The sequence below is a fragment of the Motacilla alba genome, chromosome 12 (assembly GCF_015832195.1).
Source record: "Motacilla alba alba isolate MOTALB_02 chromosome 12, Motacilla_alba_V1.0_pri, whole genome shotgun sequence".
NCBI lineage: Eukaryota > Metazoa > Chordata > Aves > Passeriformes > Motacillidae > Motacilla > Motacilla alba.
Window position 1 is genome coordinate 1,327,179 of NC_052027.1, and position 24,129 is coordinate 1,351,307.

At 50.0% G+C, this 24,129-nt stretch overlaps 1 protein-coding gene across 1 annotated transcript; it reads right to left on the bottom strand.

Moving 5' to 3' along the window:
- Positions 1–1,486: 1,486 nt before the first annotated feature.
- ARL8B (ADP ribosylation factor like GTPase 8B) lies at positions 1,487–19,677 on the bottom strand. The gene is made up of 7 exons (XM_038149254.1): positions 19,331–19,677; positions 10,182–10,262; positions 9,475–9,548; positions 8,969–9,062; positions 8,298–8,365; positions 7,997–8,067; positions 1,487–6,447 (listed from the first exon to the last, which is right to left on the bottom strand). The coding sequence occupies exons 1-7, from the start codon at positions 19,451–19,453 to the stop codon at positions 6,398–6,400; spliced, it is 561 nt and encodes a 186-aa protein (XP_038005182.1). The 5' UTR covers positions 19,454–19,677; the 3' UTR covers positions 1,487–6,397.
- Positions 19,678–24,129: the final 4,452 nt, after the last annotated feature.

The window sequence follows — 24,129 nt, forward strand, 5'->3', positions numbered from 1 at the left end:
CCCGGCGCTCCCGGAAAGGCCCCGGCGGGCGGAGACAGCGGCCGGCCAGCAGCAGGAATGCCGCCGTGGAAAGGGGGCTCGGGCCCAGCACGGCCCAGCGAGGGTTGGAGCGCCCATCCCGGCAGGTGGCACTCGGCGCTCGGGGCCGGGCACGGCTGGCACGCCCTGGGCTGGCAGGGCTGCTCCAGCCTGATGATTCCGGCACTCCGTGACACGCGTGAGCCGCAGCCCGGCAGGGCAGGAGCCGCCTTCCCCGGAACTGCGGAGGGAGGAAGCCAAGCCACGCTCCCGGGCCAGGATCCTGGAGGAGATGGGCGCAGGGATTTCCAGCCCGCACTGCCAGAAGCGACTGCACAATAGCAGGTGTGACTGCGGCACTGGTGACCCCTGGCACGGGCTCGGGGACAGCTCCAGGTCCCTAAAGCTGCAGAAAGAGAAGAGCTGACGAATGCCAGGCGTGGATGTAGATGTGAGTGAACACACTCCGGCAGTACTGGTAAAACCAAAGCTCTTGAAGACAAGCAAAAGAACAGAAAGAAACCACAGCTGGGGGAGGTAAGGAGGAAACCCAGCTCCGAGCTACCCCAGCAACCTCAACAGCATCCGAGTCACTGGCTCTGAACTGGTCACTTGTCACTCAGCTGAGCTGTCCTTCCACGCTGGTGCTGCAGCCTTTTCCCAAAGTGCCTGCTTTGTTACAGGGAAATGGGACAGAGCGTGAAAAATGCCTGCACAAGAAAAAAAATAAAAGTCTTATTATGCACAGGCAAGCAGACAATAATGATCTGTCTTCAGCCTGCATTTGAGAGTAGTTCAGAAGTCAGGTCTTTGTTTTCCAATTATTGTAACAGAAACAGAAGAATTAATAAAACCAAAGCAAATACCACAACTCAGTGGTCCATCCAGACTTCTGGATGCTGAGTTTGGATAAAATTCTCTAGCCTGGACAATCTTTCAGTTCCCTTCCTCAGCCTGCAGAATTCAGGGATCTTTTAAATGTTATCCAAACCAAGAAGGGACTTCATTACTGATTCTAAAAAGAGGAAAATTCCTTCTTGCTGCAAAGGCTGAAGTATCCACACCCCAAATTAACACAATTACACAAAAGCACCTAAACAGTTTACTTACTCTCGAGACTCTTGAGAAAACCACGTTCAGCTTTAAATTTCACACACCACAACAACTTTTTCTTCCTCCACTGACATATTTGCTCTGTTTCTTGAATAATATGGTTCAAGAACTTCAACCCCATGGGTCTTTTCAGAGAGAAACGCAAATGAGACCAAACAATGCTTCCAGCACCAGAACAAAAATAATCAGGAATGGGAATTTCACAGCCTGGCCTTTCAAAGTTGCCCCCACTGAGCACAAGGGTTACAGTCATTCTCCAGATGAAGCTATGTAGTTAAATTAGGTAATGAGGGTTCTTAGATATTTCTAATGATAATAAATCAGCTATCCTACTACAGATGAATATGCAAAGAAGTGGTTTTCAACAACACTTTATTGAAGCACTTCAAAATTATCACAATGATACATGTTGCCTTTAACAGAATAAAACCTGTCATGTCATAATTAAAAGGCACTAATCCTGGCACAAAGGTCTACTTACCCACCTTCCACTGGGAGGGAAATAAAAACATCAAGTATTTCACTTCTCCTTTTACAGAGTATGTGCAAAGCCCCCGTGAGTGCCGTTCTGTGTTTGCCGCTGGAGTGACACGTCAGAGACAGCCCTGTTTCACCACGACACGCTGAACATCAGCACTGCAGCCCTGAAGCAGCAGAGCACTCTCTCGAGGGTCATGGTCTGCTGAGACAAGCTGTGCACTCACGTTTTGGGAGCTAAAGCCCTGAAGCTCAGGCACTCACACATTGTTTCTCCTTTAACACGATTCACTGTGTCAGCTCAGGAACACAGCTGAGCTGTCCTGCACCCCTCTTTGGGATCCACACTGTCAGCTCAGGAACACAGCTGAGCTGTCCTGCACCCCTCTTTGGGATCCACACTGTCAGCTCAGGAACACAGCTGAGCTGTCCTGCACCCCTCTTTGGGATCCACACTGTCAGCTCAGGAACACAGCTGAGCTGTCCTGCACCCCTCTTTGGGATCCACACTGTCAGCTCAGGAACACAGCTGAGCTGTCCTGCACCCCTCTTTGGGATCCACACTGTCAGCTCAGCGCAGCAGCAAGGCAGGGAGCAGGGCTGGGCATGCAGGGGAGCACAGATCTGCACAAAGCAAACCAGCACGTGCACTGCGCAGCCACCAACGACAAAGGAAACCCCACGGAGTTCAAAGCTTGATAATCCTGCTAAGCCATACCTCAGCTTATCACAGATCCCTGCACAGCACTCCTAGACTCCACAGACACACTGTTTAAGGCATTTTCTTTGGCCTTTACTTCTACCAGAAAGTGAAGATTATGCAGTTTGATATGTCAGCACCCAAAATCTTTCCAACTTGTTTCCATCAAGATGCAAAGAGAAAACATAAATCATTGAGAAACTGGATTGTTGGCTCCACAGGCGACGGAACAGCTCCACATTTGTGCATCTTTCCTGTTGCCCAGTGGTGGGACAGAGCTGCTCTGTGCAGCTGCCCCGGGGTGATGGAACTCCCCTGCTCTGTGCCTGCACTTTAAGGAACCACCATGCACACTGAAGCTGGGAGGACAGGGACACTCCAAGGAAACTCTCCAGCAGAGCTCTGGGGGCAAGCAGAACCCTTCCTCATCTCCTCTCTGCCGCTCCAGGAGCACTGGCACTGAACAGAGCCACCACCAAGGACTGAGAGCTGATTTAAACCCCAGGACAGCACACAGTGCCCACACCCCTCCAGGTCTCAGAGGCAGGACTGCTGTCCAGTTTCCAGGTATTCACCACCACACTCAGTGTCTGCCTTTTCACAAGGGCTGCTTTTCTCAAGCCAAGACCTGCATCAGGGGAGTTTCAGGACTACGTGACGTAAGTATGACTATATTGATGTCAAGTGCAGTAATTTATGGAACTAAAATGCATCCCCAAAAGCAACTTTTGTGAAGAGAATGGGAAATTTAATCAGCCTCTTTTTACTGTCCATGCTCACTACAGAGCCCGAGACAAGTGACCATGGTGGGATTACATTTCAGAACACAGCTGCAGCAGCCAAGTTCAGCAAACACCACTGCTAATGCCAGTGCTGGGCTGCAGCCCTTTACTAGGCCAGAAAAGATTAACCTTGGACATCAAGTGCCAGATGAGTACTGCTTTCAGTCCAAGGCTGAGTGGTGTTGAGAAGGAAATAATTCCTCCACTTGCCTTTCCAAAGAAAGGGTACCTGGCAGGTTAGACAAGCCCAGAAACAGAACAAGTGCAGCCACTTGGAGGGCTCCTTCCTGCCACAGCAGTAACCAAGGGCATCTGGCAGAGCAGAACCCAACAGCTGTGAAACCCAGCTGGGGGCATCTGGGGAGCACTGCAAATGCACCTTGTAGAGCACACACAGCGTGGGGGCTCCTGTGTCTCCCTGCTATTCACACCTAGAAACAGACAGTGGTACTGACACCACATCGGGCAAAGAGCTGTGGGCCAGTTCACACCACAGCTGATTTACTGAGTGACTGCTACTGCTACCACACCAACCAGGCTGACAAGGCTTAGTGCACCAACACTGTTTCCAGATTTGTGTCTAGAGACATTTTACTTGGACTATGAACTGCAGGGAGTTTGTTTTGCATGCAGCAAACTCCCAAGGAAATATGCACAGGACCTTTAACAGGTCACCAGTCCTTCCCACCAGCTGAGCTACACATGAAGGATGCTCAAAGACCTGCACTCAGGACTAAAAACTAACCTGACACAGCTCAGTGAGCTTGAAAGCTTACATGGAGACAAGCCTGAAACAAGACATCCAATTTCTTACCATTAATTGGAAGATGCTGACAGACAGTCCTATTAATTAATCAGTCTCCTAAGAGAAATTGATACAACAAAAACCTTGGGGAAGAACAGTCAGTGAAACTTCGGATTAAAATCACGGCAAAGATTTTGTTCAAGACTTCAGTCAACAAAAGCCTCTCTTTCCACTGAGACAAGAATCCTGCTTTAACTGGCAGTGAATGATCAGGCACTGCACGATCTGACACTTGTGGAGAAAAACAAAGATTTTACTCTAGGCTCGACACAAGAACCAAGCTTGCAGACACGTGCATCTCTCTCCTGAAAGCAGAGCTCCAGAAGGCTGCCCCTGCTTCAGACCCTGCAGCTCACCAGTGCTTTCCACACACACTAAAAACCCTGCAATCTGCTCAGACTGACTGTCCGAGCTTGCTCAGGTAACGTGAGCAAGCCCCGGGCCTCAAAGGTAGTTTTGTGAGCATTTCACTGGAATAGCTGGAGCACAGAATATAAATCAGCTCAGGTATTTACCAATCCTTCTCCCCCCACTGGAGTCTTTGGCAGAGGAGACAAACATCCCGTTGTGTTTTTCCATGATTTCAGCCACATCAACTCAAGTCAGGCAGTTAAGTGTCAATACAACCCTCAAAACATAAGTTTATTGAATAAAGCTGAAGAGCAGTAAACCAACATATGCATCCACCTAAATAAAAAAAAAATCACGTATTTACAAAGTTCAGTAATTGTATAAGTTGTTCACATGCAGAGAGTAATGCACAGGTTAACAATTGGTAGTGTTTGGATGCCATAAACGCTGAAAGCAGTGAAGTAGATAAACACCAAACACATCAAGTTTAGCTATAGGCCAGTTGACTAAACGGTGACCTGGTCCCCCACGAAGATTCACACATTCTAGTTTAGTTTCCTTATGATAGGCACAAGCAAGTTTGCTAAATAAAAGTAACTGTAGCAGTTCTGGCGAACCCGGGACTACAGCAGCAAGTTAATACACCCTCTCCTCTACAGCACCAGAGAGATTGATTGAAACCATGCTTCAGAGAACTGAAAGGGGACAAAAAGGTAAAATGGAGCTTCAGCCCGAAGGCGGGCAGCGTGTAGTGTCTGTGCAGCAGCGCCAGAGCTGGGACACCACAGTAAGGCCATGGCAGACTGCAGCAAGAGCGGCTCGTCAGAACGGAGGGGACAAGGCTGCTCCCAGCCCGGGGCTCCCGGGGGTGCAAACCACGCGAGGTGAGCAGTCACACACGGTGTGAGGCAACGCAAGCAGCTGCGCCACGGATCTGCGCGCACGAGCGGCTACGCTGACACCGCTGGATGAACAAACCAGTCCTAACAAGGCTGTCCCTTTAAACACGCTGAAGTCACCGAGAAAGTAAAGCTACAGCAACGTTACAGTCTTGAGTTTATACACACTTCCCTAAGCTGCAGGAGCTAGTCAAGAGACAGGATCGATTCATTGGCTCTCTTGTGCTTTGACACGGCAAAACGTTTCATTGCATCTGCCAGGCTTTGCACATGGTTACATCGAGAAAGCAGGCGGGTCTAGAGTTGTCACAATAGCCCAGGTATTCCATAGCACCAGGTGAAACTGTGCCCAGCCATTCCGGGAGCAGGAGAGACACTGACAACTACACACAGATTGTGCTAAAGGTCAACAACTGCCTCGATACAAGAGCAGCAGTAATTTGGGTGTCATGCAGCTGCTCAGAATGCATGTTCTGGTTTCAGAGAGAGACCACGAGTATCTGGAGATAGAAAAATGTATTTGAACACAGCCTGATGTTCCTAGCGATTTGTTTTCATGCTGGAATACTCCAATTTTTGAAAGTTTGACAGAACAGTCCGTTCCCATCCCCCACATAAATGTTAAACAGAAGCAACAGAATGATTTTAAACAGATGACTTTCCTAATTCATCACGAGAGTTTTGTTTTTCAAGTGACAGGATCTCAGCTGTAGATTAGTGATGCTGATCTATGCCTTGTGCTCCCCTCTGCAAACAGTTTCCATTTCTCTGCTTACATACACACATCACATGCATCTGTGAGATCAATCAGTATCCCACAATTCACGCTTAAATGTTTTCTAACTACTGTATGTGGCATCTTACAGAATCTTAATGCTGTCAAGCATCAGCATCTTCAAGCCACTAAACACTAGAAATAAAACACTTGCTGAAAATCATATAAAAACCTGGCCCTGAAAAACCAGAACAGAGTGTACCATCGTAGTTAACATGGTAGAGATATTTCTTTAAAAAGCCCCCCCACAACCCTCCCACCACAGATGGTTGTAAAATAAATATTTGTGCTGACTTTATCATGACAACTCTAGTTGTTTTGTGACAGAATAGGAATACAAGTCTTCAGCAGTGCACATGAGAAATGAACCGTGAAAAGGCAGATTCTTGATACAGGATTTTTGGGTAGTATCTCATCATGGAGGGAAGTGGACAATTGAGATTATGGCCAACTGGTACTGGAGATTCCAGGAAGACTTCAGCTTCTTCTAGATTTTGAATGCTGAATAAGCCACTGAAGCGTGATATCTACAGGGAGAGAGAAGAGAAGTTCCACATTCAAGCGTCTGTACTGGTATGAGTGGCAAGGCTTTGGTATTCCAGTGTCCCAAACCCGGGACAGGAATATCCCAGCCCTTCTCTAGAGGATGGCCCAGGACAGATGAACACAAGGATTTTCTGGGGGTTTGCTGTCCATGCTTTGATCCTGTAACTGCTCAGCATCCTTTAGGTAACAATGACAGGCACTGCCCCCACATCCTGGTTCCTCAGCTCAGTCCATTTCTAGGAAAAGGATATTCCTTCACGGGACACTTGACTGTGGCTCCAACAATTAGTTTTAGATCAGCACTGCTCTATTCAGGCAGTCTGCAGCTCCTGCCCTGATGAGAACAAAGCTGCTTTAGCCCCGTGGTACAAGGCATGGTGCTCCTCCCTGCCTGAAGAGGCTCTGCTAAGGGAGGGAAGGGCCCTGGCTGCCCTCCAGCAGCTCCTTCCCCAGAGCCCTCGTGGTGCTCAGCTGTGCTGGGAGCCTGGTGTGGATCTCCAGAGAAGAGTCTCTGCTTCCATCCAGCGTGTCTGGACACTTAACTGATGCTAAGGTGACAGGGGCTTCTTGGAAGCCACAACTGTTTCACAGACGATTCAGTTTTCCTAGAAATGAGGGTTTTTTCCCTATAAAGCCATCCTGGTATTCTTTAGAGCTTCTCCTGGGAGCATCACCCTGAAGTTTCCTCATCAGCAAACTCCTGTTACCCTGGCAATGGACCAGTGTTAATCTCAAGGCAGCCATGGAAGGCATCAGGAAAAGGGTGGAAAGTGTTGTTAAATTCTGATTTCACTCAGCTGAGGTGACTCAGTTTACTCACAAAGCTCATGGCAAATACCAGAGATTACAGGACATGGTTTCTGCTTTGAACTCCACAAGTTCTGAAGTATTTGATGTCTGTGCCAGAAAAAGGCACTGTTTGGCTGCAGGGGACTGGCAGATGCCACAACACAAACTGCTCTGATAACACAGCAAGGGAAGGTGATTATTTCAAGGGAAATAATCTTGGGGAATAAACTTGAGGAAAAGCTTGCTGCGAGTACTTGGCATCCTGACCAAGTGAGGCAGAGGTGAGAGCACCTGACAGAAGTATAAAATCATTCAGGCCAAGCCAATGGGGTAGTCAGCTCTTTCCTGCAAACTGACTGAAGAAGGGAGCAGATTTCACAGGGACTGGCATTTTTTGGTAACTACAACCCTTAAAACTTTAACACCAGTAACTACAACCCCTAAAATGTTACACCAGTAACTACCACCCTTAAAACTTTAACACCAGTAACTACAACCCCTAAAACTTTAGCACCAGTAACTGCAACCCCTAAAACGGTACACCAGTAACTACGACCCCTAAAACTTTAACACCAGTCAGGCTTCCTCCCTGCCAGCAGGAGTTATACTGAATTTAACCCATGCACTCACACACTGGTCTTGGTTTCCTGAAGACAGGAAGTTTGTTTAAGAACTTAAAATCCCCCCAATCCATCCTCTGACAGCACTTCATAATTCTCAGTGTTTTGGGTTAATAGTTACCTATATTATCTTTCTCTTTGCAAGAAATTGAGTAGCAGCAGATTTCTCTGTCCTGAATAGCAGCAAGATTCCTAGGAAAGAGAGAACATGTCAGCACACATTTCACTGACACAAGGGCTCTCGCTGACAATCTGAGCTGCTCCTCTTCCCCCTCCCCACACAGCTTGTTCTGTACAATATTCAGTTACCTGCTGTTGCTGGGTTTTCCACTCATAAATGCAAGCTTCCTGATCTAATAACAACCCTACACACATGAATTTATTGAGTAAGAGAAATGTTTCTTAGCAAGGGTTAGACTTACATCTTTTCAATGAGCTGTTTCTCATCCAAAGCATTAGGAAGGTCTCTCTTATTTCCAAGTACTAGAACCTGAAATCCAGAGAAGGAAACAGTTGTGGCTTTGCTTAAAAAAAAAAAAAACCCAAACAAAGAGACAAAAACCCCAACCAAAACCAGAAAACCAACAAACTTCAAGGGAGTCTCATGAGCAGTCTGCCTATTAAATCTAATGGAATGAGATATTCACAGTTAAACCAGATCAAGAAACAAGAGTGACCTAGTCACTGGGAAAGAGGGAGTAAAATAAACTGTTCTGTGCAAAGAGCAAGAAGGGAACATGTCAGCTGATAAATCAGAGAACATTTGCAGCACACTCCTCTGAGATTCCCCAACTTACTCTACACTTCTGTGCTACACTGGGGTTAACCTTCAGTCAATAGCACAAACTCCTACTGTGGAATCCTCTAAACTACTGTTTCAATTGTATTTATGATGTTTTGAGTGAGCACTGAGTGAAGTAAGACCACTGAAGGTCAAAAACTGGTTTAAGGCACTGGGGCAGGTATTGTCCATGCTTATAATGACCAGTAAGGTTGGGCCTTGTAATTCAGAGTTCAAGGCAGACTTCAGAGTTGCTCAAGTGATGCACATTCCTCAGAGACATTTAATGGTGTTTAAGGTGATGTTACTCACAGGGATTCCTTGTAACTGGGGCTTATCTAGAAGATTGTGCAGCTCATTCCGAGAGGCTTCTATTTTGTCACGATCTGCAGCATCTACCATGTAGCTTTAAAGAGAATTTCAGGTTAGGTCAGTGACACTGAGCTCCTGCAGAAACATCACTTTTTTTTTTTCCCTTTACACTGCCACGTTTGAGCACATTCAACAAGCCTTTCAACAAAGCTAGGACTTCTGAGCAAAGAATTTAGTTCTTTAAAAAAAAATTCTCCACGACCAGAGCAGAAGGAAGATGCTTTGAGTTAGCACTGCCACCCAGTTCAGACAGGGAGGAGTTAGTACTCCAGATCAGACTGATAAAATAACCCATCCCGAGCCCTGAAGGGTGAACGAGGTCAGTGTGGTTGCAGTGCAGGTTCAGAATCACAAGGAGAACTACAGAGTCAGGCAGGCAGTGTTAGGGAGGCTCCCAGGGAAGAGAAGCCCAGTGGAGGAAGCAGAGCTGAAGGAAGGACACTTACACAATAGCATTAACTCCTCTGCAATATCGCTCCCACATGCTTCGGAATCGGGGCTGCCCTCCTATATCCCAAATCTTAAGGCAAGGGGAGAAAGACAATTTAGCCATGCACTGTGTTTAAACATGTCAGGCAAAGATAAGACAAGAAATCACTACAGTTTTTCCTTTCTCCTTAAGCAGCTGCTTGACCCCTCCCATGCTGAAACAGGAATAATCCCTCGCACAGCTGCTCAGAGCTTAGGGCCCCACAGCAGCAGGTGCACACTGGAGCACCTCGCAGCTGCTGTAACATGCCGTGTATGAAGGTTACATACCCAGCTACACAAGAAAATACAGCTGCTGTAACATGCCGTGTATGAAGGTTACATACCCAGCTACACAAGAAAATACAATGTGTTCACTTAAAAAACCTTCCCTTAAGCAAACCGATGAGCAGGAAAGCAGCATCTCTGGGCCTCAAACACTCAGATCTAAGCCAGACAGCATTATCACAACAGTGCTTTAACTAGTCCATGAACCTGGGAATCACACACAGATTCTCATTTCAGGAACTCCATAAATAAACATAAATGTCTTCTTAAGCTACCCGACAGATTTAGCTGAGCCCCTTCAGTGTTCTATATTTGCCTCAAGGCTGGAAGCAAAACAGAGCAAACATGTAAATTTCAAACTAGAACCGAAAGAAAACAGTCAACAATGGCAACATACCTTTATTGTGACATTACCCTTTGTAACTTTCCTCATGTTGAAGCCCACAGTAGGAATCATATCTTCACTGAACTGACCTGACTGGAAAAAAGAAAAAAAAAGAGAAAGTTAAATTTAGTGCTTATCTGACACAAGTGGTTTACATAGTAAAATATCACAGGCTTTTTCTAACCATTCGCCTTGCAGCTGAAGGCTTTACGGCCGAGAAGTCGTGGATGTTAAATCCATGTGTACTGGAGCTAGTGTGAAGTCAGACAACTCATTTCTCACAAGCACTGAAATCGTTTTTCAAGCCTTGAGGCAGCCAGGGGAGCAAAGTCACTGGGAAAGTGCTCTGCACAGCTTAACAGATGGACAGCCAGGGCAAGGGGAGGAAAGAGCCATTCAGCTACTTCTGCTGCAGCCAAGGGCTGCACGTCGGGATCTCCCAGTTACCTGGAGCTAGAAATATCCAGAAGGGCTCCCTCTGATGCAAGCTGCTCTCTGGCCAGCCTTTGCAGCAATACATCACTCTTGCGGAGGAAGCCTCCAGCCCACAGCTATGGGGTGACTCCCTGGGGAGTGTCAAAGGCTGCAGAGTGGAAGGACCTGCCGGGTGAGCTTCCTGCCAGGCCAGTGTCCAGCGTGTGCAGCAGTGGCAAGTGCAGCTCCAGAGGGTCTGAGTAGTTTCCAGCATCGCTCCCAGCTGGGACAGAGCTGCTGCGAACAGCACTGCACTGGAGAGCTCCTCCAGGGGCAGATGTTTCCCTGTCTGTAACACTTCCATCTGCAGCAGCTTGAGAGCCAAGCTCCCAACTATCTCCTGCAGCCGTAACAAGAGTTTTCAACACTACTACAGAGTTCTCCCGTGGCTGTTTGGCAGAAGGTGAATCAGCCACAGTGGCCATTATGAAGCTCACTACATCCATTATGTGTCATAGAACCAGACAGTCAAGCACATTTGGAAAAATTAGGGTTGATCCCAAAGCATTCAGTTGTTTAATTAGGGTTGGGTATCACAGCAGCGAAGTCTGCATCTCTCCCCTGACACTGGCCAGAGAAGTTCCCTGGGGTTCAAAGCCTTTTGGGGTCTCTGAAGCAGACACAGCACCCAAGTTAGGGCCTGACTGCTGAAAGGAGCAACTAAGCCTGACCAGGCGGCCACAAAGGACAAGGGCTCCGGGCTTGTACCAGGAACAGTGTGGCCAGCAGGACCAGGGCTGCACGAGGAGCTTGGGTCAGACCCCGCAGCACTGCTTCAGAAGCCACCCTACCCCTTCTAGCACAGCAGGGTGGGTGCCCAGTGGGCATGCCAGTCCAGGAGCTGCCCATTCCTGCCCGAAATGCCAGAGCCTGAGCTGCCCATTGCAGCCAGAGTGACCAGCACAGCTCAGAGCCCATGGTCAGCTGTGCTGCCACGACTGGGGCAGCTCAGCTCAGCTCCTCAAACCAATCTTGCCTCTGAAGGGTCACTTGCCAGTTGCTCAAGCACCACAGCATTCCTGCCTCCACATTCCTGCCTCCACAGTCACACCCCACACCCACAGCTCCTATCCCGGCGTCTCCCAAGCACTCCCTGAGCCTCCATCTCTGTGCTGCTGAGCCTTACCCCAGATGCTGCCAACTATTCCCACTCAGATCCTTCCAGATCCTTCTCTCGAGAGCTGTTCTTATCAATAGGAACACACATTCCAGGAACCTCCTGGACTCATCACCTCCCTGCTGCGTTTATTTCCAGCAGACACGTGGGAAGCTGAGGTCCCCTGTGAGAACAAGGCCTAGCCACGGTGAGACTTCTCCCAGCAGCTTAAGGAGGATTTTGGTGCCTCTTCATCCTGGGCTGGGTGGTCTGGAAGAGACTCCCACCAGGATATGTGCCTTGTGGGCCTTCCCCCTGCTTCCTACCCATAAAAACAACCTTCTCATGACCCTCATCAAGCTCTGGGCTGTCCAAACACTCCCTGCCCACCCCTGTGAGGAGTCTCCTGCCTCCCTTGCAGTACTCACTGTGCCAGTCATCCCACTAACTGCAGCGTGTTCAGTACCCAGTTCATGTTCTCCCACTGCTCTTTCAGGACACAGGTTCCTGCAGATTGGAGCAGCACTTCATTGGCCACATCTTTAATGCAATGTTGAAATTACTGTGACCCACCCCAGGGAAACTTCCACAGAATCTTCAGGAAAGCTGCTGCATCTGATTCCTTCCCAAGTGCTCTCTACCCACGCTGCACATCCCCAAACTTGTTTTGACTTGCTTAAAACCTCAAACCCTTCAAACTGCAGTCGCTCAGTTGAGTTTCAGCTGCCTGTTGTCTGCTTTGCTTTGGACGATAGAGCTGACTTGAACAGATGGGTCAGCTCAGGTCCTCATCTGAAAGACCTTCCCCTGACATGAGTGTGGGTGTTCCTCTGCTCACTGCACCCAAAGGAAGCTAGTGGAAGTCCCCTTCTCGTTTAAGACAGGTCAGAAATTGGTTAAAACTACTGTAAAGGATTTTAGCAGCAGACAGTGATCTCCTTTGATGGATTCTGCTACCACATTCAACTGCCTTGGCCCAGAAACTGTTCTCTACACTCAGAATTTAGAGGGCTTTTGTTTACTACCTCCTCAGAGGAAAAAAGCCAGGAATTCAGCTCCAATTTAGAGTATTCATATGCAAAAGCTACTCCAAGAGCAGAACAAAAGGAACATACTTTTACTAGCAGTCACTCGGTTTGAATCAGCCTTCCCTCCCAGAGCAGAGTGCTCGGTGCTATCCCCGTGTGCTCACAGTGAAATGCTTTCTCCTGAAACACCAGCTTTAAAACAAGTTCGATATGCACAGCACTATTTTCAATTCCCGATGGGAAAGCCTTTGGCCGTGGCACACACAGCAGCACTGCTCGAACACTCCTCAAGGACAGCAGCCTGGTTTTGGGCGCTGGTGCCCACCGCAGCAGGCAGACCCTGAGCTCCCAGGAGCTGTCCCAGCAGGGACTCTGCGGGAAGCCTCAGCCCCGAGGTCACTCACACCACACAGCACCAGCACAAGCCGAAGGTCACCAAACAAAGTTAACTCCAAGGCGGGTGGGAGATAAGGGCCAGGGAGACTAAACAGAGGCGATTTCAGAGGCCACATGCACAAAGAACCCCCAGGAGCAATCCTTCAGCCTCCTGCTTTAAGAGATGCTCCCTGCAAAGCTCCTGGAGAGCCCAAACATGAGATTTTAGTGCAGCATGAACCCACTTACCCGGATGAGTACTTATGCTGGATGAGGATTATTCAGAGCAGCAAAACTGCACCCAGACTGAACTAAAGGACTTTATTCCATGGATCAGTTTGGGTTCAGCTCACCTTGGGTCAGTGGCAGCACTAAATCACAGGCTGCAGCATTTCTGAACAAGCCAGCTACAGGTACAGCTCATTTCCCAGAGGAAAACTTAGGACAAGTGTTTAACTTGCCATCCCCTGACATTCCTGAAGTGTATAAAGGATGCAGGTTGAGTCTCTTTTATAATTGAATTAATATTACAACAGCCTTATTAAACCTACCATTTCCAGTTGTCTTGAGTCAAACCATAAACCAAACAAAACACATTTGGGTTTCTTCATCTGCCTCTCCAAAACCATAAGCTACAGCCAGAAACTCACATTTCAGGGAGTTATGGAATAGTAGAGGGGTTTCAATTGGGGGAACCCCAAAGCCCATCCAGTGCCACCCCCTGCCATGGGCAGGGGCACCTTCCACTACCCCAGACTGCTCCAAGCCCTGTCCAGCCCGGCCTTGGACAGCTCCAGGGACTGTCAGTCTAGATTCTTGATCAAGCCTAGCAGCTTGATTCTGATTCCACAGCCTTCACAAGGGCATTCTCTGCACCATCAGGAAGGTCAGGGCAGCCTTTAGTTTGCATCTCATAAAGCTGACATGATTCACTGCTGTTATAGAACCAATTTCTTCATACAGATTTTATTATCACACAGCAAAGATTGTTTTATCTTTAATCATAATACTTTTCATCCAGCTAGATGAGATCACAAACAAGCTTAACCAACTAGGAGACAACACCACTGGAGTGTGGAGTCCAGCCAGGACACTCCCAATCCACCTGAACCAGAATATTACACTAAACCCTACTGCTCATCCCTAAAAATTTCTTTCTTTTCATACTAGGAAAAAAAGCTGCATGTCTCCAAAATGTCTTCTTAAAAAATATTTAAAAAGCAGTGCAATTTTAGCATTATATCAAGCTACCCCTACACTAAGCCTCCTCTGCAACACTCATAGCCTCAACCAAGTAGTGCCTCATAGATGGATAAATCAACTTTCTACAGCCCAGCCTCCTTCTTTAGGAAACACTTCAGTGCTCCAGCTGCTTGTGATCACGATCAGAAGCCTGAACTCCAGTTTAGAAGCTTCAATCCCTGAAAAGCTTTCTAACAGCACTTCCAGGAATGATTCCTGCAGAAACCAAAACAGTGGGATATGACAAGAAAAGGCATTTTTCTTTCCCCAGCCCTTAATTGAATATTTAACAAGACATGGACTGCTTAGCAAATATCTACCATAAAGAAGGCATATGTCTGTCTGGAAGGCAGCCATGGAAGAGCCCAGGACATTTCATGTTCCTGATAGTCAAGAAAGTGTCCTTATCCAGATGCTACTACTTATATCTCTGCCATTGCTTGCAAAGTGCTCCACAGGAACTCAGGACAGACAGAAAAAGGAGATTCTGATTTCAGTCACCTGTTTTAGCACATCGAGGGTACAGCAAGCAGGGCCTCAAAGAAAGGGTCTGAGTCACCTCCTAGGAGCTTTATTAGCTAATGAAGTGATGCAATGCATTTCAAGAGACTTCTGCCATTAGGAAACACTTCAAATTTTATCAGCCCTCTCCCTTAGCCACGGTGTGTATGAAGTGACAACACGCAGGATTTATGGCCTACCTGGGTGGTTCAAAAGGCATTAAAACAGCAGTGGAGCTCTTCAGAGCAATATCTTTCTGCACTTCTCTGGTGTGGCTTCTCCAAGCCAAAGTTACTTCTAACAGCCATGAGAACAGAAGGAAGTTGCAGCTCCCAGCTGGCCAAACGAATCTTTCGTTGAGAGGCACTTCAGGAATTGCCTCTCTCTAGAAACCAACACTCTCATTCCAACACCTGCCAGATATTCCAAAGTCAAAAAACCAACCACACCAATTCAGGCTCTGACACAAATCCTAAAGAGGCACCTTATTTACCCCGTCACCACAAAGAGGTTGAGTTCAGCTCTTGAACCTGATAACTGCATCAGAAAAGTCCAACTTCTCCCACTTCTCCAGACTGCTGCTCACTATCAGGCTAATGAGCTTCAGCATTCCAGCGCCAAACACCTGCATCAAGGCTCAACCTAGCAGGCGTCAGGCAGAACTTCTACAGAAACCGCAGGCCACGCCACTCTTCCATGCAATAGGCTGCAGGAATGCCTCATCCCTGCTGCACGGGTGCCCTGCTCCCCGGCTGCAGGGGTGCCCTGCTCCCTGGCTGCACGGGTGCCCTGCTCCCCGGCCGCACGAGTGCCCTGCTCCCTGGCTGCACGGGTGCCCCATTGCTCCCCGGCTGCACGGGTGCCCTGCTCCCCGGCTGCACGCCTGCGGGGCTGCGGGCAGGCTCAGCTTACTTGAGTTGTGTTTCAGTGGCCTCACGGGGCCCCAGCAGCCCCTGGTGCTCCCCAGAGCAGCACAGCATGGCTCCCAGCTCCAGCTGCTCCTCACGGGGCCCCAGCAGCCCCTGGTGCTCCCCAGAGCAGCACAGCATGGCTCCCAGCTCCAGCTGCTCCTCACGGGGCCCCAGCAGCCCCTGGTGCTCCCCAGAGCAGCACAGCACGGCTCCCAGCTCCAGCTGCTCCTCACGGGCCCCAGCAGCCCCTGGTGCTCCCCAGAGCAGCACAGCACGGCTCCCAGCTCCAGCTGCTCCTTACAGGCCCCAGCAGCCCCTGGTGCTCCCCAGAGCAGCACAGCACGGCTCCCAGCTCCAGCTGCCGGGCTGAGGGAAGGTGGCAATGGCCACGAGCTGCAAACACCGAGATCCTGCAGAGGCTGTAAATAATGGGCATTTGCAGGGCCCGGCTCAGGAGCCGGCAATCCCAGATGCGATCCCGGGATGACATGCAGTTTCTCTGAGTAAGAGCCACAGGCCATCCACATTAGGGAAATTAGGACCAGGAAGAAATGATATCCTCCCTTGTGAGCAAGTTTACTCACATACATGGAAAACTTACGCTTAATATCTAATTAGAGACAGTGACTAATGCAGAGCCTTAGAAAAGCAGAAGCTGCATTAGCTGAATCCAGCTCTAACGAGATTTCACTGCTCATGTTGGGTTTTAAACCTCCTCATCAAACTGAACACAGGAGGGTTTGGGTTGGAAGGGACATTCAAGACCATCCAGTGCCACCCCCTGTCATGGGCAGGGACCCCTTCCACATATCCCAGGCTGCTCCAAGCCCTGTCCAGGCTGCCCTTGGACACTGCCAGGGATCCAGGGGCAGCCACAGCTGCTCTGGGAAGCTGTGCCAGGGCCTGCCCACCCTGACCTGGAAGGATTTATCCCTATTATCTAATCTAACCTCTCCATCTCTCAGTTCAAATCCATTCCCTCTTGTCCTCTCTCCAGGCCCTTGTTTAGCCTGATTACAAATCAAGTGTTTGTTTACACTGGAGGAATAAACATGATCAAAAACCCTCTACCAATCTAGAAAAGGATTGTTCTAGAACTGGACTGTCTGCCTCTCGTGGCCTGTCCACTTCAGCAGCAGCCAGGCCTCGTACCACGCTTCCCTATGGAACTGGTTGAGTTTTCCCTCTAGTTCCATGTGCCTGATTTGATGGGCAGAGATTACATTAGACATTTACACTGGATTGAACTCGCTGCTGTCACACTGGCAGCACACAACCTTCCAAGCCACACCAAGCTCCTGGTGTGCACTCCAGCTTTTAGAGCTGTCCTACAGGACATCTTGCTGTGTCATTCCTTTCATTTCAGTGTTGAGGAATCCCAACAGCCTCATCCACCCAAACCATTCACTGGCCTGCAGAGAGCAGTTGTTCTTTCCCTGCACTCATTCCCAAAGCAGACTCTGAACTAAAGTCAGTCAAGGAAGCAAGTAAGAAAACAGCTCTAAAAAGTGACTTTGCACTGGTAACTGAAGCTTATGCCATTATTTTGTTTAAACCAATAATACAGACCTGGGCAAACCCCCTCCCTCTGTTTTTTTTTTTGTGTAAAGACTCACCAAATTTCCTAATTAAAAACTTCAGAAATGTGACCTGATGCTTGCAAAGTAAACCAGCCAAGGAGGCTGTGTCAGCACGCTCACCAGCTCCCTCCCTCCCCGGGGTTTTGCAAGGCTCCCGAATGGCACTCACTCAGATAAATGCCTGGGTGTGATCCTAACATGTGGCTGAAACCTTGCAAGGTTCAACCCCCGCAGAGGAGGCTGGAAACAGACTCCAGCTTTACTTAGGGAAACTTCTCCCACTGGAGACAACTTAGATGGACTCAACTGGCGTGCAGCTACTACAGCTCTGACTGCTGCACACACCTGCAGTGAGTTTCACAGGCAACTGCCCAAACTCCTGCTGCTGCTGCTACACAGAAGCAAAGCATTTTTCTGTCAAGTGCCATCACCAGGAGGACTGCAGAGGATGAAAAGCCTGCAGAGCCCCCAGCTGCAGGAACACTCCAAGCAGTACCAGCTCAGCAGCCACAGATTGAGGCTGTACAACCCTCTCAGAGCTCCATTTCTACAAATCCAAGCCAGGATGTATTGGCAAAGTGTGAAACAAAAGGCTCCTAGCATTCCTGGGTTACTCCAGCAATCTTTAGCTGGCAACTTGTCAGAGAAGTTACCTTTCATGAAGTAACCCATCTTCCATGATCATCAGGAAGCCCACTGAGCGCTCACACCTGAGCTACACGAGGGCTTGGTTATGGCTTGCCAGGCTGTTTGTCAGCGTGCAAGGATGATGCATAACTGCAAGAGAATGAAAGGCCTTTTCCCAGCCACTAAGTCATTCAACTGGCACTTAAATAAATACATTCTTACAAGTGGTGCTAAGGACACAGCCTCAAAAACCAAGAGACAAGCTGAAGGTGGGCTCACTCTAAAACTGGAGACATCAGCTCTCTTATTCTAGGCCCACTGCACTCAGGTCACTCACGCTCCCTGAAAAACCAAAAGACACCCTGGCTGCCCATTTCAGGAGCTCCCAAAGCCCAGCTTGCCTCCTGGAATGTTTTCCATCACATACATCAGCAGAGCAGGACACTGATGAAGCTGAACACGCCGTTTAGGCAAAGCCACTCTTTATCTCGTTCAACAATGGAAAAGCTTCGTGTAGGAGTATTCCCACACCCTTCCTTTACCTGCTCCAGGCACATCACCAGATCAGCAGGCCCCAGTGCAGCACTTTGCTGCTGATGGGCTTTGTGCTTGTGAGCTGTACTTCTTAGGTAAGTTGTACCTTAAGAGAAAGGAGATTATTTGATATGGGTTTCAGCAATCGATAAGAAAATACTTGACAGGAGAGCCGTGAGTGAGTGCTGATTTAATGACTTAAATCACTTAAATGATTGAGGACTACCGAAAAGCAGTCAAAGGGAGGCGGCAGCTGAAGACACACAATGTTATCTCCGCATCTGCTAACAGAGCCCCGCCACACCGACACCCTGACTGAAAGGCGCCTTCAGAGCCCGCTGTGGGATCGATGTCCCCGCGGGTCCCATGAGCACACAAAGGTTTACGGAGGCACGGCAGCCCCCGAGGCTCTGCCATTCCCCCCAGCGAGGGCTCACACGCTGCTCCCCGCGGCCCGGCCCGGCTCGGCCCCACTCCATGCTCGGGGCTCGGCCCCGCTCCATCCCCGCGGCCCGGCTCGGCCCCACTCCATGCTCGGGGCTCGGCCCCGCTCTATGCCCGCGGCCCGGCTCGGCCCGGCCCCGCTCCATCCCGCGGCTCGGTCCCGCTCCATCCCCGCGGCTCGGCCCAGCCCCGCTCCATGCCCGCGGCCCGGCTCGGCCCGGCCCCGCTCCATGCCCGCGGCCCGGCTCGGCCCGGCCCCGCTCCATGCCCGCGGCCCGGCCCCGCTCCATGCCCGCGGCCCCGGGCCGGGCCCAGACCGCCGCCGGCCCCCGCCCGCCGCCCCGCTCACCGCGATGACGTTGACGAAGGTGGTCTTGCCCGAGTACTGCAGCCCCACCAGGGTCAGCTCCATCTCCTCCTTCCAGAAGAGCGAGCGGAACCAGTCGAGCAGCCGGGACAGCAGCGCCAGCATCGTGGCGGCGGGCGGGCGGGCCGGGGGCGCTGCGGGCCGGGCCGGGGGCGCTGCGGGTCGGGCCGGGCGATGGCTCCGGCGGGCCGGGACGCTGCGGGCCGCGCTGTGCCGGGCTGTGCCGTGCCGAGCCGCGCTGGGCCGTGCCGGGCGCTGCTCTCGGCCGCTCCGGGACAGCCGCGCTCGTCCGGGCCCGGCTCCCCCCGCCGCCCTCACGTGACGCCGCGGTCACCCGGCCCGGCCGGCCCCGCCCCGCCCCGCAGCGGCCCCTGGCGGCGGGAGGACCGCGGAGAGGGAGGGCGGGGCGGGGCCGCCATGCTGGGTGTGACACCCCTGAGCCGCCATGGTGGGTGTGACACCCCTGAGCTGCCATGGTGCGTGTGACACCCCTGAGCCGCCATGGTGGGTGTGCTGAGGGGGATGTGACACCCCTGAGCCGCCATGGTGGGTGTGACACCCCTGAGCTGCCATGGTGGGTGTGCTGAGGGGGATGTGACACCCCTGAGCCGCCATGGTGGGTGTGACACCCCTGAGCTGCCATGGTGCGTGTGACACCCCTGAGCTGCCATGCTGGGTGTGACACTCCTGAGCCGCCATGGTGGGTGTGCTGAGGGGGGTGTGACACCCCTGAGCTGCCATGGTGGGTGTGGTGAGGAGGGCTGTGTCGCCCCAAGCCCGCCATGGAGCAGGGCGGGCGGTGGTGACACCCCTGACCCCACCATGGAGCAGAGCAGGCGGTGGTGACGCCCCTGAGCCCACCATGGAGTGGGGTGGGCAGTGGTGACACCCCTGATCCCGCCATGCTGGGTGTGCTGAGGAGGGCTGTGTCACCCCTGATCCCGCCATGCTGGGTGTGCTGAGGAGGGCTGTGTCACCCCTGATCCCGCCATGCTGGGTGTGCTGAGGAGGGCTGTGTCACCCCTGACCCCACCATGGAGCGGGGCGGGCAGTGGTGACATCCCTGACCCCACCATGGAGCGGGGCAGGTGGTGGTGACGCCCCGGACCCCACCATGGAGCGGGGCGGGCGGTGGTGACGTCCCTGAGCCCACCATGGAGCAGGCTCTGCCCTGCCCTCCCCATCACAGGCTCCATTATGTTGGGGAAGACCCCTGAGGTCATCGAGTCCAACACCACCTTGTCACCCAGACCTTGTCGCCACATCCAGTCATTCCTCGGACACCTCCAGGGATGGGGACTCCACCACCACCTTGCGCAGCCCCTTCCAACACTTGACCACCCTTTCCATGAGGAAATTCCTCTTGATGTCAAACCCGAGCGTGCCCTGGCACAGATTCCGTGTGTGTCCTCTCCTCCTTGTCCGCCGCGGTGGGGATGGGGTGAAGGGCGTCAACCCTCACCCCTCGTGTGCCATTGCTGTGGTGCCGTGAGGGCTCCTCAGGGCCACCCACAAATCCAATCCCATCCTCAGAGGAGTAAGGATTAAATAAACTTCAACTGCAGTACTTCCAGTCAGCCCAAGTACGTTTGAAGCAAGTGAATTACAAAACCTTTTGTGTGCTCACAGAACTTCACAGCCCACTTCACCTCGTTATTCCCAGTTACCCTCACAGAGCCCAAAGTTCTCCAGAAGTTCCTGCCTTCTGCATGGACTCTGATAAAGTGACTTCCTGCTTGAGCCAAATAAACCGTGAGTAGGTAAGTCGTATATAAGGAGATAACTCTGACCAAACCACTCCATTAGGTGCATTTATCACCACTCACTGAGGTCACTTTAGTTTCCAGCGGGAAGCACTTCCGAGGGGAGCTGAAGGAGTAGCACACACTGCCTGGGCTTTTTGGGTGACTCAGCAGGGCTCTTGTCACTGTAACTGGGTTATTTCAATTCCCAGCCAAAGCGAGCCCAAATTCACAAATTTTGTGGCTCCAGCTCTCTGGGGAGTAACACAGTGGCTTGTGCACTGTGAGGCCAGGCAGGAACAAATGGAGATGTAGCAGAAAAACAAATCACAAGGAACCTACAGGATGGTGGAGGAATATTTTCTGTTCCCCTGAAGCACAATCTTTTTCCTCAGGATTCCTTATGGCGTTGCAGTAAAACTTTCATGACTCAAATTAAGGGCCATTAATGGATGTTAAGCAGGATTTGTTGGTCGGAAAAGAGCTACTGTTTTGCACCTGGCTGCAATGGCCCTCAGATTATTTTACAAATATTAAAGAGCTAAGAAAATGCATGAAGCTTGGATTGGGCTGCCTGGATATGAACCACAGGTGACATGCTGTGTCTGGGACTCCTGCAGAGGATTCTCCTTCTCCACTGCCGGCAGAAGGAAAAGTTCTAAACCACACAGAAAAAAAAAAAAAAGAAAAATTAAATTTCCGAGCCAGAAAAAAACTAGTGTCACAAATCTAGTCCTCAGAACAGTGGAAAAGAGGTGTAAAACAACAATTAGAATGGGGCTGTTGAACGGGGCACTGGGGCACGGTGTTCTGGGGGACGTGGATCTCATCAGGAGGATGGATGCCCAGACCAGCCCCGGCTCTGCCCGCAGCTCCCTGGCCTGGGGACATCAGCTCTAACTGGTGTCTGCCCGTGGGGCCTGGCACAGGCTGCACGCAGAGAATAAATCCCATTTCCATCCCTCCTCGGGCTCTCGGGGCTGGGGAAGGCACTGCCTCCAAATGCCACAGCTCTGCCACGCTGACATTAGGAATTCCCAGCTCCCCAGCGGCAGGGAAGGCATTTGTGATGTGCTCTTCCACCCCAAAACACGGCTTTCCTTTGTGTCCATAAAAAAAAAAAGCCAACTAATATACTCCTTCCAATTAAGCTGAGATATGAACTGCTCTTTGAAAGTTCTTAATCCATTCTCTGGTTCATTAGCTCAGACAATTTCATCCCCATGGTTAGCCCTATCCGAGAGGATGGAATGCCTGGCACCAATTAGTTCCAATAACGAGCTAAGCTGTGCCCAGGTTTCGGAGCCTGTCATTAGGATGAGCACACAGGGCAGCTCCTGTCAGGACGGAGTATCTTACTGGCCGTGCCTCTAATTTGTCTCTGGCCGGCGACTCCTCCCGCAGACGAAGGAGCTAATTGATTTGATGGCTGCAGACGCCTGCTGGGTGGCAGCTCCCCTGCTGCCGAGCGAGGAGCTGCGGCCAAAACAAAACACAGCGGCGGTGCTGCTCTGAGCCTCTGCTCGCCTGCTCCTTCACTGTCCGTGCTGCTCTGAGCCTCTGCTCGCCTGCTCCTTCACTGTCCGTGCTCTGAGCCTCTGCTCGCCTGCTCCTTCACTGTCCGTGCTCTGAGGAGGCGAACACACATGCCCTGTTAGTGCCCTGGGCTCCTTTGGGTGCTGAATGTCTCCCAGAGATTCAGCTGGTTATAAAATGTTATCATATAAAATTATGGAAATTTAAACATATAATAGATATAAAATAATATGTGTCTATTTATACTGTATGTATTTTATATATATTTATTTTGTTATTTATAAAGATATCTTTTATAAATGTATCATTTATAAATCATTTATGATGTATATTTGTATATAATTTTATTTAAATTTATTATTTCTATTGTAATTTATATAATATATAATATATAGAATATATATTATATAATATAAATATATAGTATATAGTATATAGTATATATTATATAGTATATAGTGTATAATATATAATATATAATATATTATATATAATAAATATATAATATGTAATATATTGTATTACATATAATATATCATATCGAAATCATATTTATTTATATGTAATTTATCATTTATAGTAATTTATATTATGATTTATAATCATTTCTAATGTTATTGTAGTTTATCATATTTATAAAATAGATAATACTTAGTTTAATAATATAAATTATATAAAATGTAATAATATAGAAATAATATAAAAATAATATTAAATGTCTGAGAGACTGTGGGTGCCTCCCAGGTCGGGATCCTCCCTTGTGGAGGGAGGGAGAAGCTCTTGGATCTGGGGGATCTGAGGGCTGTGAGGGATGAATCCAACGGGAGCCTCGCTCTGCAGTGCCAGCAGGCAGCTGGGGGCTCTTTCCAGCTCTGCTCTTTCAAGGCTCTCTGAAAATAATATCAAAAGAAACGGAGGCAGATGATAGCAGAGACAAGACATGTGTCTTCTTGTGTTACAGACTCTCAAAGGGAAGGGTAAGATCAGTGGTCACCTCTACAGAGATGGACATTAAATAACCGGCTGCAAACCTGCCACAGCCTGGAACAGTCCTGCTGTCATTTTGTACAGCACTTTTGGTACTGCCACAGCATAAACAGTCATTAAATAACCTGAGGATGCAGGGGAAGGTCTTCTCTGTGTCTTCCTCACTTCTTTCCTGAAAAAATAAACGTGTCACTTGTGCTGTTAGTGCTTGAGCTAAACCAGAAGTATTCCTTTGCCGTGAAGAGCGAGACACACCGTGAAAATTAAACCATAACTTATTTCCTCAGAGATGTTTTCATGCTGCCAGCATGCCATAAAACCCTGCCTCTTTCTGCAGCCCGGGAAAGCACCGAGTCCTCTCCACAGTGGGGAGAAGGGGAGGGAGGTGGCAGCGAGGGCAGCCCAGCCCCGCTTCCCCTGGAGCCAGGGCAGCAGCAGCGGTGTGACTCCTGCGTGAAACCTGACGTGAGCAGCAGGATCTCATTTCCCAGAGCCACGGGATCACAGCCCGACACG

Coding starts and splice junctions, on each gene's coding strand:
- ARL8B (XM_038149254.1), bottom strand. CDS start 19,453: ATGCTGGCGCTGCTGTCCCGGCTGCTCGACTGGTTCCGCTCGCTCTTC. Junction 9,549..10,181: donor AGGGTAATGTCACAATAAAG/GTATGTTGCCAT, acceptor CCTTGCCTTAAG/ATTTGGGATATAGGAGGGCA. Junction 9,063..9,474: donor AGAGGAGTTAATGCTATTGT/GTAAGTGTCCTT, acceptor TTCTCTTTAAAG/CTACATGGTAGATGCTGCAG.